Here is a 15,509-nt window from a genome sequence, read left to right on the forward strand (position 1 = left end):
ACCCTACCGGTGCACCTGGTCCATGCTCCCAGATTTTAGTGGAGTCCGAGTTGCTCATTTGCTTTTGTTACTTTGTATGTATGATTTTAGTCACTTTATGTTCTGTGTTGTGTATGTCTGTTCTCCCTGTCTGGTGTATGCCCCTGGATTACATTCTTTTGATTACCGCTATAACATAGGTTCCCTTGGTTGCTCTTCGACATATTTGCTCAAGTATGGACACTTTAAGTCGGTTATTTCCAAAGTAGCACCTTTAAATTACAACCATTATAGCGTAAGGGTTTTCGCGTAGTGTGATTAAAGAATAACACATCTTCCTTTTGGGTGAAATTGTATAACTTTGTCAAAGCACCAAACATAAGCATGATACATTATATAGCTTATTAAGACACAAACTAAAAGTGGCGTCCGTAGCCAACATACTACAATCCAAAACGTTTTTTGTTTGACCCCGACCTCTCAGGCTTCATTATTTTCATTTTTTGTTTTTGGTCAAAATTTCATTATGATAATGGCAGTTTTTTTCTCCTATGTTTGCATTTTCACGACACCACGTTATAACAGAAATATTGTCCCGGGATTCCACAATAGGCAAAATATATAATCGATTCGTGACGTATTCTAAAAAGAATTTTCTCTGAACAAAACGGGGAAGTTTGCCCAAGTCCTTATTCACGTTTGTTTGCCTGGAGAAGCAGGGGATGTTTACCCTTCCTAAGCACCTAATTTTTGGTTTTCTGTGGGAGTTCATACTGCAAGTGCTTTATATTTAGTTGTTTGTATGCTGTCTTGATTTTCGGGGCTTTTATATGTAACTATATTTCATTTAAGAAAATAAATCACGGAAACTCGTTATAATCATTGTTTTACCACGGGATGGCCATTTATGTCGCATTGTTTTACCCCGAACGATACCAAGTTTATTCTGATTCTAATAGGACTAGCTTCTTCATATTTTTGAATAGACGCCGCCTATGAGTTGCACGAAATGTTGGTCATGTGTTTATCACTTTTTAACCATGATTATGGTCTGAAGAGCATTGAAGCAAGTCATATTAGAATCTGTTGTCAACATTCTGCATGTAGATTGTCTAACTCTTTTCTGCTTTCACATTTTGTCCATGTACTTGGATGTGATGACTCCTTTTTATTGTTTTGGTGTTTTTTCAATATATATAGTGAAACCTGTAAAAAATACCCTCTATGGACTTTAAAATCTGTTTAGTCAAGTTCAAAACTTCAAAACACATTTAACCTTATATAAAGGGGTTTCTAATAGTGTCTATTTTGCGAAGGTTTCACTGTAATATGACTTTATAGAGGGACTGTAATTATCATGTAATTGTTTAACATTGAGGCGTTTCATGAATGTTTTTATAAGCGCTTCCTTTTGTGATCTCCTTTCTTTGTACAGATGTAGCATGATCAGATGTGTATGGAACAAAATCAAAAGAACTCACGGATGATCATAAATTAAAGCATGCATGTTTAAATTCAGCACTGCCTTTTCACAAAGTATTTCAGATTTCAGAGGTTGTTGATATATATTAAATGAACAGCTTTTTTCCATTTCATTATGCATCGGGTATAATGGAAATCCTTTAAATTTGGTCTCCTGATTTCTACAAAAATACCAAAAGCTGCTTCATCCGCCTCAGTGGAATCATAGATCTGTCTATGGTAGAATTTGCGAAAAAAGACAATAAAAATCAGTGATAAAAAAAAGTATATGTGCAGGTGACAGCTTTAACATTATCATGAACATTATCTGAAGTGATTAAACTTGTTGTTTTTTCAAATGATTTCTTGACAATATTCGTTTTGCAATATTTTTATTTTTTTTCGTTTCTCACAATACAAAACTTTTTTTAATCGGAATTGCTCGGTCTTTTCTTCTGCTAAGGATAAAGCCAGAAAAGTTCCTACTGTTGCTTTCATCTTCGTTCTGTTGTTTGATTTTGAAAATGGTACACTGCTATGCATACGGATGCTCACACCGAACTGGTGGGAAATATACTTGCAGTTTGTTTCGATTTCCAATGGATATGAAGAAAAGGCAGGAATGGGTTGATAAATGCAGGTTAAGAAGATGTTTAAAAAATTAACAATATTTGTCACATTTTCAATTTCATTTGTCTGTTTGTGTATGAAATTGTATTACAAAATTATGTACATGTATTTCAACTTTAGACCCAATTAAAATATTCTGTCGTCAGATACACAGGTACTTGTCTCAGAAAATAAAATAAATTCCTATACCAATTGTAACGGTACTCCAACAAGTACAACGTAAGAGGTTTGAATTCTATTCCTCCATACCCCAACCAAGTCAGAAAATAGCTTGCCAGACAACCTCTAGCACAGCTGGAGTATTGTAACGGGAGAGCATGATTTGTCTCACAAAATTATAGTCTGCAACAGAAATACGAACCCTAGAACGCTCATTGACAAACCAGTGACAAACAGATTCAGCTAAAGAATTAATCCTTTAGCCAAGTCAGTTACTGGCCATTTAAAATCTCACTACCTACTATAACGCAGGAAGGCTGTCCTGCCACATTTCCCCCACCTTAAGAGTGGGTTTTTTTTAGTTTGGCGCCAAATGTGACAGGAGAGGATGATTTGACTCACAAAATTATACTCCGCCACAGAGGGTCGAACACTAGATAGCTCTGAAACAAGCCAGTGACAAACCCATTCGGCTGAAAAATTAATTCTTGGCTATAGGGTATGTAAGTCTCATTTTAGTTTCATTTTCTTTACAGGAATTTCCGGTATAGAAGGTATTGAAAACCGGAGACCGATGTGTATTTTATTGTTTACTTTTGGTTACTCGAAACGCTGTATACCAATACAAAATCTTCTAGTTTATGTATTTTCTTACTTCATTTATTATGTAGAAATAGTTATTTGTCACAACCCCCCTTAAAATCTGGCCACTGTGGAAAAAGTATTACACTATTAAAAATTCCTAAAAATCAGTTCAAAAATGTGTGAGTACCTATTTAAAACAGAAATAAAGAAACTGATTATATGTTACCCAAATGAACAAACAAAGGACTACCATAATTTGGGAAATTTTGGCCATAGTTTTTTTTTGGTTTATTTGGTGCATCTATTGAAAGTGCTGAAATTAAACACACTAAAATAATGTTTTTGAAAATTTAGGCAGCCAGTATATATTGGTGTACTGGTAGGTGTGGATGAAAACAAGATTTATATTGTAATACATATGTATGTACATTGTATCTGCATATGAGTTAAATTTACCCTTTGTTTTACTCATGTAAAATGTAGGTGATCATCATGATACTGGTAATTTTATATTCTTTTTAGGATTATAAAGGATAGATTGATTCCACAATGAAGATAACACAAACAATAAAACACCTATCAATCTGAATGCACCAAAATTAAACACACCAAATTATACATGCACATTTTACAGAAAACTCCCAAAATAACCTAACACCAAAATATCACAATTTACGATATTAGCAGTAAACTGACATATATGTAGATATATGTACTAGCTCCAGATGATGAGACTAGTTTAAACCTTCAAGGTTTTTGACATGCATGTTTCAGATTTTTTCATTTTGCCTGATTCTTACAGAGATTTGTAGGTAGATATTAAGAAAATTTTGTCAATCAATCCTTTACATACCTGCCACACAAAGTGGCAAGGTAGTACAGTAATTAGTACTGATCCAATTAAAGCAACTAAAACTGCGATTGGTCATCGATCACCGATCAGTCATCAATCCTTCATTGAAACCGATCCATTAAACTGGTTAATTGCATCACGTGACCACAGAACTGCCAATGTATTTTACGGTTTCCATTGTTTCATTTGTCAATTTTAACAAATATTTACATAATGCAATAGATTTAAACACCTTTTAATTATTTTTATTAGTCCCTTACAGGCTTAAGCTGAAGGGGACTTGAGATTTTCATTCTGTCCATTCATCCGTCTGTGTGTCAGTCAGGAAAAAATTGAAGTTTTCTGTGTTTTTTTTTCTGAACGCTTGCAGATGTTGAGCTGATTTTTGGTATGTGAGTCTACCTTGATGAGTTGCAGATCAAGTTAACATTTCCTTCCGCTTCATCGATTTTTGTCTGAGTTCTCGCCCTTGAACTTTGAAAAATTTACCAAAATTTAAGTTGTCTGCACTTTTTACATATATCTAAATGCTAGCAGATATTGAGCTGATTTATGGTATTGGAGTCTGTCTTGATGAGTTACAGATCAAGTGTACATTTCATTCTGCTCCACTGATTTTTGTTTGAGTTAAGGCCCTTGAACTTTGAAAATTTTACCGAAATTTAAGTTTTCCAAGCTTTTTTTTCTAATCACTTGCAAATATTGAGGTGATATTTGGTATGTGAGTCTATCCTGAGAAGTTACAGGTCTATATAGGTTTCATTTGGCTTCTCTGATTTTTGTCTGAGTTATGGTCCTTGAATTTACTGAAATTTAAGTTTACCACACTTTTTACATGTATCTAAATGTTAGCAGATATTGAGCTGATTTGTGGTGTGTGAGTCTACCTTGATGAGTTACAGATCAATTGTACATTTCATTCTGCTCCACTGATTTTTGTTTGAGTTATGGCCCTTGAACTTTGAAAAATTTACCAAAATTTAAGTTTTCCAAGCTTTTTTTGTAATCACTTGCAAATATTGAGCTGATATTTGGTATGTGAGTCTATCCTGAGAAGTTACAGGTCTACTGTAGGTTTCATTCAGCTTCTCTGATTTTTGTCTGAGTTATGGCCCTTGAATTTACTGAAATTTAAGTTTACCACACTTTTTACATGTATCTAAATGTTAGCAGATATTGAGCTGATTTGTGGTTTGTGAGTCTACCTTGATGAGTTACAGATCAAGTTGACATTTCATTCTGCTCCACTGATTTTTGTTTGAGTTATGGCCCTTGAACTTTGAAAAATTTACTGAAATATAAGTTTTCCGCACTTTTTTTCTAAATGCTTGTAGATATTGCACTGATTACTGGTATATGAGTATACCTTGATGAATTACAGATCAAGTTTACATTTCATTCCACTTTGCTGATTTTTTCCAAAGTTTCAAAATCAAGGTCATTTCCTCAGTTTGTCATTTATACTTAATGATCCAACATAGTACTTGTATGTGGGACAGTGATATAAAAAGTTGGAAGGGGAATATGTTTTGTTTTGCAATACTCTCATAATGCTTGTATTACATTTGTTTTATTTTTAACAAAATACAAAATGTAGATTTAATATCTTAAATTTTAGGTAAATTCAATATGGTAGTATACTGGATTCATTCCAATTGAAATTCTTAAATTTATATGAGCCTATCATCTGTCATTTTACATAACAAAACTGTGATCAGATAGGCCACAGGTCATCAGTTATCCATCTGTCAGCAATCAGTCAGTCAGCAGTCATCGATCTGTCAAATAGTTGCATGGATCGGTTCAAGGACTGTACATGTATGTGATACCCTCCTAAAAAGTTGCATGTCCTTCCGTTCACCTGGCTATCCCTTGAGGGTTACCAGATGATAACTTAAGAAGATGTTGAAGGATATTTTTCAAACTTTGTATACAAAGTCTAGAAAAGCAGAGGATGCTTATCCTACTAGTGCACCTCGTCCATGCTCCCAGTTTTTAGTGGGGTCCGAGTTGCTTATGTACTTTTATTACTTTGTATGTATTATTTTGGTTATTTTATGTTCTTTGTTGTGTGAGTATAGTTTCCATGTCTGGTCTTTGTCCCAGGATTACATACTTTTGATTTCCACTAGAATCTTGGTTCCCTTGATTTCTCTCTCTTACCTAAAAAAAAAAAGAAATTTTTGGGGTTCTATTTGGGTTTTATGCAACGTGGCGGGGTATCATTTAATGTCTCATTAGATGATCTATTTTTCAGAAGAGCAGACAGAGGGATGAATTATAAAAATGACAGGCTGTGTAGCTGTCATTTCAAAGATGGCATAAAAGAAAATGGACCTACTTTATTTTTCTACAGTGAAGAGGGCAAAAAAACAAGTAAAAGGTAAAAGTATGAAAACAGGATGCTAATGCAAGTTAGGGTAGAGGGGCTTTTATATGAAATTTGACAACAACCAGAAGAAACACTTTCTGATATTTTGGGAAGAACATTGATTATATTCAAATATGAACACTTTATGTCTTTAAAACTATAGCTTACAGAGATTAATATAACATAATATATAGATTTACATTACATTGATATGTCATAATTAATTAATTTGTTGTCAGCCTGTATTTTTAATAATGGTAGAGCACTGGTCTTAGACTTCGAAAATTTCATTGAAATATCTTCTTTTTTATTCAATCATTTGTTGTTTACATTAACACTCTGTGTTTTTACATTCTTTTAGAAGCAACCAAAGGATTTATTTGAAAAGAGAGGCCTACAATAAAAAATTATTTTGGATTGTCTGGGCTAATAACCTTTTCACTTTTATGGTATTGGTCTATTGTCTATTGACTATTGGACCAATTGCTCCCATACTTCTGTTAATAATTATTTGTTTCTTTTTTACAGAGGCAAGAAACTGCAAAAGGAAGACAAGGACTATAAAGACACTTTGTACATGTACGTCCATTGAAATGTAGAAAACTACTTCAATCATTTTGCTTTATTGCAGTAATTTATTGCGACTGGTCACCATGATTCAGTACTGCTAACTTACAAATAGATAATTTAGCTGATAAGAGAAAAATATATTTGCTGTCTGTACTTCTTCTGAAATAAAAAAGGAAGAAGAATTTTAATACACCAGTCTGTATATTCTGATGCCATACTGCAAACATACATGTATTGAATTCTTGCTTGCTATTTTTCACAGAATCAGTCAAATGAACATATTTGCAGGTATCTGTGTTGGTGGTTATGAAAAAATCACTTGATAGTATTTTGAAGAGATAAAAATTCATTTCACGAGTACTTTTTGGGGCTCATCTACCATGAAAATAATAAAACTTAGTGCACAACAAACATTAATACATCTACAGAATCATCAAATTTTTTCAAGTCACAGTTCTATACCAATTTTTGCTATTTCGATGGTTTTTGGTTGACAAAAACACCAAAATAATTTTTCATTTTCAACCACTTACAAAATCATGAAAATTAAAACATATTTTGACAGAATGCACACAAATTGATATTTTTATAGTATTTTTCTAAGAATGATACCTTCCTTTCTCAGTAATTTTTAGAGTTGGACTTTTGACCCCATTTAAAGGGGATTATAGGCCTTTTATGTGTTTTATTGCAGCTTTCTATATTTGAACTTATGCAAATGACCGATTGTGCTACCCATGTAATAAAAAAAGAGATTCATGTTACAAGATAAACACAAATTTTTACTGTTGAAATTCAGGTTACAGGAATTAAATTTACGAAATTTTTCCAATATCTCAATTTAGCAAGTACTGACAGTTTACACTTACTAAATCTAAATTTCTTGTTTTTTTTTGTCTGAACTGAACTTATAAATGCATGATACATATAGAATTCCACAAGCAAACTTAATCAAGTGGAAATGATTTCTACTAGCAAAGTTGAATTTTAACTTGCATTTAGCAAGCATTTTCCCTTAAGTTCAATCCCTGGTTTATATATATTGAATTTTACATGTCAAAATCTGTATCATGTGCAGTATCAACCTGAGACTCCTATATGTCCCAAGGGCTTTCGGCCCACGAGGTGATATAGGTGGAGGATTGATACTGCATGGGATATAGATTTTGACATGTCATGTTCATTATATCATATATTAAAACATACATCAGATATGGTCTATGAAGGGGTGCAATAAGGGTGTTATATAGGGTATGCAATATAGTTGTAGAGGTGTGATATAGGATATGCGATACAGGTGTAAAGGTGTGATATAGGGTATTCGATAAAGGGTAGATGATATAGGGTTTAAACAAACACTTGTAATGCATGTACAAAAAAGTTATATTTTAATCTAAATATGTTATATAACATAGTTATAACTATTGTATTTTTCAGACAATGCAGAACTAATGTTTTAGAAAATAAAAGTGACAACTTGGTCTATATAGATATTGATGCTGCTGATAAGGATACAAGGATGTGTATGTTTAACATTCAAAACATTTGAGTATCAGTTGGAATCAGTGTCTGTCTTATACTACATTTTTGTTTGATTCGGGTCAGAGTTCATTATTAACTTTTGGGATATAACTATTTTCTTAGCAATTATGTTTTAGTAGAAGAAGTATGATGGAAGGACATGTACTTTTCCTTTTAGAATTTTTTAACGAACTTTTCCTTTTAGCTCTGTGGGACTTCAGGTAAAATTTCATATGGATTGGTGTTTTGTGTGCTTCAACAAAGCCAGGGGTGGATCCAGACACTTTGAAAAGGAGGGGTCCAAGCTGAGGTTCCTCAGAAAAAGGGAAGGTGCAAGAAGGGATGTCAATAGTATTTTAATAAAAGTAGCAGGCAGACTGATTAAAATTCAAGAGTTAACCCATTTTTGAAAATAGTGTAGCCACCAAAAGATGAAAAAGTAGCCATCCAATTTTGCTGCTTGATGGGTTTATTATTAGCCATTTTTTGCCAATATTACACATGTAAATGATGAAATTTTCAATAAAAAGGGGGTGCAAACCCCCTGCACCCCTTGGATCCGCCACTGATGAAGCTGCCATTAAAGATTTTAATGAAGAAAAAAAAAAGAGATATTTCGTGTTTAATGTTGTGTTACTATTTTTAGTACCAGGCAATACAATTACTGAAGAGATGAAAAATACTATCAGTGGTCTTGCTGTTGAAGTTTTACGACTCAAAGTCGATCTGCAAAACTTGAAAGATCTCCACAAAGCCAATGTTAAAATGATGGAAGAAACATTTTTAAGCAGTATGATACAAGTTTTGGTTAGTATATGACACTTGGTGGGATTCAATATTCAAATTAATGTATCAGATCTTATTATCAAATCAGGGTTTAGTTGAAATACAAACGGCAAATAGAAATTTCTAAATCCCCGATGTATCAAAAAATCCCATTTAATAGGTATGGATAAAGGCATATTTGTGTAGCTGTCAGTTCTATGTCGGCATTTTTGTCTGAAAAATATCTATCATTGCAGTTTCCTATTATTTTGCAGAGCAGAATAAGTGATGCAGCTAAAAATAATTCATTACCAAATGAAGAGAATCCAGTGAAAGGTTCTGGTGTCACTGAAAAAAGTACACTGCTGACCCCGAAAAGGTTTGTACAGTATTTATAGGTCTGAGATCTTTTTCACAAAAAATCGTAAGAGTAAAATTAGTCGTAAGTTATGACGTCATAGTAAATAAAAGTACTGTGACGTCATAACTTATGACTAATTCTACGCTTACAAATTTTTGTGAAAAGGACCACAGGCCTTTTCAAATAAAATCCATAATCTCATTTTATGTATTGTTTAGTCATTACCTTATAAGTATTTAAGTTTCTATGCCTTATACTTAGAGGTCAATGAAAAAACACCCATTTAGAAAATTCTGTTTTTTTTGGTGTTATTATGTGATGGTTTTCATTTTAGCTTCTAGAGTTATAGGTCCAAGGCTTGTCATATTGGCCTGAGGCAATGCTGTGCCTAGTACAGTGGTTTCCACGTAATTGCGTACCTGCTAATTGCATATTCCTGTTAATCACATAGAAACTTAAAGAACAAAAACATTTCCCATCTTGTCCATGTATAAAATTTCTCTTACTTGCCTAACATAAGACACATATTTAGAACATTCCCCTTAATTTCATAAATATTTTTCTAAATTTACTCGAAAATATACCCCAATGGGTAAAACAAAAATACATTGTCATTGAAGTACCTCAGTTCTTTAAAGAACTTCGTTTTTACGACAATATTTTCTCTTCCATTTGACTAGAAACTATGACAGGAATCTAATCAAACATGATTAAAAGAATATGTCCAACTTAAAACACTTTAAATATTAGATATTTTCCCTTGGATTGATATTTTCTGTTAGTTGCTTATTCCTGTTTATTGCAAATTTTTTTTCTGACAAATAGGTTACGCAATTAACAGGAATCCACTGTACAGCCAAAGTGATGGCTTATTTCATACCATATTTCACTCACAGAGACTGGTATTTGTCATAACAGTAGGCACAGAACTTGTAAATTTTTCATGGGAAAACAAAATAAAAAAAAAAAGGGACAAAGCATATTTTATCAATTTAACCTTGAAGTGGAAACTTAGAATTTACAGTATACTTTCTGGTCAGTGTTCTAGGATGTTAAAAAAAAATCCTAAAACACTGCGGATAATACTGAATTATTGCCTTTTTTATAGTATTTTTGAAGTTTTTTTCGTTCTGTTTGTATAAAATTTTAGTCATCTTTTTAGGGTCAGGTATGACAATTGTTAGGAATGGAAAATTGTACTTCCATATGTGTTAACTTTCCCACTTTTGGCAAGAGCCTTCTAACATTTCATGAAAAATATAACATTCTTCCACTTATATGCCCATGTCATAGCAGAAGAGTTAGCCGTGTTTGTGGATATTCCTCCCAACTCATTTGAATTTTCAGCTTAAATAGTACTGTATTACTTCAGTTCCTGCAACATGTTGCAAAAACAAAACCTCACAAATTTTGAGAGGTCTGCTGCTTTAAAATTTTTGAAGGTCAACACCTATGTACTCCTAAAAGTAATTCTAAATAACAGGAATATTAAATAGATGATTTTGTATGAAAAACAGAATCAAAAGCATCTTTAATTCAGGAATTGATGAATAAAATTGATGTTTCCCTTTCTTTTTATAGAGAGCCTATCTCCTTTGATGACTATGATCCTGTGTATTGCAATGATTTTCAAAACGATGACATCTCAACTGGTTCAAGGTTAGAGACTGCTGATATAGGTAATCAGTCTTATATAGAAACAATGCATGGTACTGGAAATCAGCCCAGTGTGGAAATTAATCAACAACAGCCAATACAATTCAGGATTGGTAAACCATCCCTTGAAAACATGGTGTTCAAAAACAAATTCAGAATAGAATGTAATAAACCACCAACTTGGTCTGATTCAAGCCAGAAACCATTAAAACAAGGAAATTGGACAGTTTATAGATTCATAAAACCCTCTGTAAAGAAAAAAGAATGTCAAAAAACAGTAGAGAATAATCAGCTGGCAACGAATAAAAGAGATACTGAGAGGGAAGCCAATATGGATGCTGATGTATCTTCTCCTAAGCTAATTTCTAGAAAGGAGGGCCAATTAGGGGGATTATTGCCTGATTTTCCACTTGAAGGTACTCAAGGAATTGGTGTGGATAACTCACTAACACTGCCTGATTTACCATTAGAAGATATTTCACATACTTCTAAGGAATTACAAGAGTTTACTGATTTGTCACCTGAGAGTTGCAAATTTACAGAATCAGAGAAACTTCCTAGGTTACCAGAGACCGGCAAAAACTTGCCTTCTGAAATTACTGGTGATAAAGCCTGTAAAAATAGTCATGAACATGGTAAATCAATTCCTGCATCTTTGTTGCAAACTTCTCATCCAATTAAACAAAAAAACACAGCTGGAGTACAGAAGGACAATATCGATTCACATATGCCTGAGATACAAACTTCAGATAATGATACTAAACCTAAAGATATGTTCAACAAGTCTCAAGCACAGTATACCATTTCTTGTTTGACGAAAGCTACATCAATAGAACAGGGTGGACTTTTTAGGACAACCAGCACCTCCCAAACCCTAGCGTCAGGTATTAAGTCACTCGTTCGGGATGTAATAAAAGGACCTGACAGAAGTCAGGTAGAAAGGGTTTCCAATCTAATTTCATGTGTTTTAAGTAGTTCTATTTTTGCTAAGACTGATAAACAGGAGGGTTCAAATGTAACAAGGGAAAATTCAAACTACGGTATACAAGTTTCACCATCACTACAAGGTGGATTAAGAACAACATTGTTTACCCAAAAGACCACTGAAGACAACAAAGAAATGAATTCAGACAAACATGAAGAAACCACAAAGCAAGTTACTTACAATGCTACAAACAATTTGAATACAATCACAAGTACTAAAGTTCCAGTTGTCATAAAAGTAAAAGACATGAACTTTTTACTTTACACTGATCCAGGTGTTCCAATCAGTGAAAATATTATTAAGCAATTGATGAAGAGTTACCATGAGAGAAATGAAGAATTGAAGTCTACAAGGTCGCAGGTTATTAGCCCTCAGTGTTCTGGGTCCTTATCACAATTTGGAGTGCCTAGACCTATTGATTCTTCAATGAATGGCCACAGTCTATTAAAGGAAAATGTTCAATCTCCAGGTGAAAAGTCAAAATTTAGTTTTTCACATGATTCTCCGGTACCAGTTGGATATCCAGTCATGAATGTTAGTGCTGTATTAAAGGCAAGCAGTTCTGGAACTATCTCTGCTGTGTCATCGCAAACAGGAACAGAAACTTTGATGCCAGTCCAAAAGGGACAAAATATGAGATCTAATTCAGCATTGGAGAAAAATAGCAATACAATTGACATCTCAAAACAAAGGCAATATTTGCAGATAGCTCATACTCCATCGTTACCTAGTAATCACAGCAGATCTCTTCTTGAAGATGATTCAAAAGATTCTAATGATTTAAAACATAAAATATCAATAGTCATGGATTCACCTCATGCAAGCAAGAAAATGAAAGTATCATCCACTGCTTGTCAATCAATGGAGACAAGTAAGCAAGCAACAGTAGTTCCCAAAATATGTGAAAATGTAAATAAAGGTGTTTTCAAGACATGTGCTTCAAGCATCAACCAAATACCATTAGTTCCAACAGTTACCAATATATTTTCAGGACAAAGGAGCAACTCAACTACATTAACTCAACAACAGCTACCAGTAAATGTTTATCCAATTGCATTAACTCAACAACAGCTTCCAGTAAATGTTTATCCAACTACATTGACTCAACAACAGCTACCAGTAATTGTTTATCCTACTACATTAACTCAACAACAGCAACCAGTAAATGTTTATCCAACTACATTAATTCAACAACAGCTTCCTATAAATGTTTATCCAGGGATGAGCTATGTGTATCAACCATTAACAACAATGGGAACAATGGGAACAAATATTTCTTCAAGTAGTGGGACTAAGCCAACTATTGTGGCACCAAGTGTTCAGACATCTACATTAAAGACACAGAAAGTTAATACTGCTGGTATTAAGAGCTCAGTGCCAGCATTGATAGTTCCAGAAGTGTCAACTACCACTGATGTTGATGTGACTGTACCTACTGCTGTTGTGTCAAATTGTGAAATTATTGCAAGCCCCAAACAAATTGTACCACCACAGGATGCACAGTTCATGACTTTGCATGATTCCGGAAGTTCAATAGCATTAACTTCTATAGGAAAGGTATACACTAGTAATGTGAACCCAAACATATTAGAAGCAGGACTCAGCAAAGTTGAAAACAATACAGCATTTCCCAACAAGACTTCAAAACAGAATATGCAACTATCATCTCCCCAGGACAAGAGTAAAAATTCAGGCATAGTTGTTGCCACTGATAATTTTGAGCAATTCTATGTGGTAAGAACAAATAATGAAACCAAAGGCAAATCTTTCTTTATTAAGGATCAGTGTATAGAAGGGTCTCTAATAAAACAAGAAGTTACTGCAAAGGGAGGTAATTCTAGTTCTCACAAGGAAAAGATCTCGAAACATAAAGATGAACATTCTCAAAATAAGAAGATGCCCATGCGCAAGTTTAGATTTCAGAATGAATCACAGCTCTGTCCAGTGTGTGGGAAACTGTTTAAGAAGCATTCATCAATAACAGCTCATATGAAAACTCATTTTTGGGGTAAAGTTTTCTTTTGTAAATTCTGTAACAAGAAATTCCACAGAAAAGCTCATCAATTGGATCATGAGATTTATCATACTAGGAAGAATACTTACGTGTGTCATATCTGTGGTAGTAACATGAAGTACAGCTCTTCATTTCACCGTCATATGAGGCTACATAAAAATAAAAAAAACCGCAAGTGTGAAATTTGCAATCAAGTATTTATAACAGGTCGACAACTAAGAAGTCATAAAATCAAGATTCATAAAGATAAGCTTCAACTAAAAATAAATATTGAAAAGCCTCAAGTAAAAACAAATACATGCCAGCATTGTTGCACCAAGTTTGAGAATAACATTCGGCTGCAAAAACATATTCAAATACATAAGGAAAATCTACCTTTCAGTTGTGCATCTTGTGATTTAACATTTATTAAAGCTGTCCATGCTGAATATCATGTAAAACACTACCACAAAAGTCACAGAAGACATCCTTTAAAATGCAATAATTGTGAAATTACTTTCTTAAGTTTAAAATCATTTAGAAAGCACTGTATGTCACACGAAAATAATGCATTACAGTGTTTCCAATGTGGAGAAGTGTGTGAAGATTTAACAAGTTTTGAAGAACACATTTTAGGACACAATCAGGATGATTTACTGTATGGCTGTGGTTTGTGTAATAAAAGGTTTGTCAATGCTGTCCAGCTTAAGTATCACATGGATAAACATCAAGTGGCTAAAGACAAAGAAAACAATAAAGAAGAGGCAAAAATGACGAGCATGAATGATCAAAATATAAATCTAAAGAATGTCTTATCTTAGTAGTTTATATAAGATGTAGTGATGATAATCTGATGTTGATACTTTTACTTAAGTGCCAACCATTTTCATACTGAGTTTGGTAGGGGAGGGTTATTTGGGAAAAACAATTATTCCAAATATGAGCAAACATTTTTAATTTTGCAGCCATAGACAGAAAAAAATTATGGTTCAATATTTCCCCATTATTTCACATTATAGATTTTCAGTTATAAAATTTTAACTCCACCTGCTGCTGAAAAAAAATTCTAACTCAACATAAAATCCTAGGACCCCTCAAGAAGAAAATGGTCTTCAAATGCTTATGTACTCAGTATAACTGCAAAAATTAAGTTGTCTCATATAAATCTAATGGGAATGTTGTAATCGTCATGGACACTAAGAAGTCAACAAGGGTCTGTGCGCTGGTCAACAAAATGAATATTTTTGTCATAATCCTACCTCAGCATGACTAGTTTTGTCAAGAGTGTTGAATGTGTCTCGACTATATGGAAAAAAATAGTTTTTAAGTGTAGCACCATCTTCCTGCTTTTTACATGGAATGAAGCTGTACCTGCTGTTAAAGTATTGTAAGCTTTCGCATATTTATGTGAATGTAATCTGGCTTACTAAATAGAGCATTTCTGATGTTGATATTTAGGGTGTAGCCAAAGTTTTAAAAAAGAAACCATGGCCAAATTTTTTTCCATGTATTTGAGTATGAATTGCTTATCTAAGAACCAAGGTAAAACTGTTTGTGTTACATTTGTTCTCAGTTGTGTTATGTATAGGCATCGGATAATAAAATTTTAATTGAATATCA

At 33.4% G+C, this 15,509-nt stretch overlaps 1 protein-coding gene across 2 annotated transcripts; it reads left to right on the forward strand.

The window, feature by feature from the left end:
* Positions 1 to 1,895: 1,895 nt before the first annotated feature.
* On the forward strand, positions 1,896 to 15,509 carry LOC148603192 (uncharacterized). Of its 2 annotated transcripts, none has more exons than XM_088552404.1 (7): positions 1,896 to 2,080; positions 5,925 to 6,050; positions 6,567 to 6,617; positions 8,046 to 8,131; positions 8,776 to 8,936; positions 9,170 to 9,273; positions 10,837 to 15,509. In XM_088552404.1, exons 1-7 carry the CDS (start codon positions 1,965 to 1,967, stop codon positions 14,708 to 14,710), a joined length of 4,518 nt encoding a protein of 1,505 aa, XP_088408530.1. In that variant the 5' UTR covers positions 1,896 to 1,964; the 3' UTR covers positions 14,711 to 15,509. The 2 variants fall into 2 exon arrangements, with proteins under 2 accessions (XP_088408530.1, XP_088408531.1); XM_088552405.1 differs by lacking the exon at positions 1,896 to 2,080 and adding an exon at positions 2,101 to 2,728.

Source organism: Perna viridis, chromosome 11 (assembly GCF_037379345.1).
Source record: "Perna viridis isolate PV_CMFRI_1.1 ecotype Kerala chromosome 11, ASM3737934v1, whole genome shotgun sequence".
NCBI lineage: Eukaryota > Metazoa > Mollusca > Bivalvia > Mytilida > Mytilidae > Perna > Perna viridis.

Bases quoted from the DNA above. Each gene is read 5' to 3' on its own strand.
- LOC148603192 (XM_088552404.1), top strand. From the start codon at position 1,965: ATGGTACACTGCTATGCATACGGATGCTCACACCGAACTGGTGGGAAA. The intron at 6,051-6,566 runs GTAAAAGTATGA...TCTTTTTTACAG, and splicing joins GGCAAAAAAACAAGTAAAAG to AGGCAAGAAACTGCAAAAGG. The intron at 8,132-8,775 runs GTATGTTTAACA...TACTATTTTTAG, and splicing joins TGATAAGGATACAAGGATGT to TACCAGGCAATACAATTACT.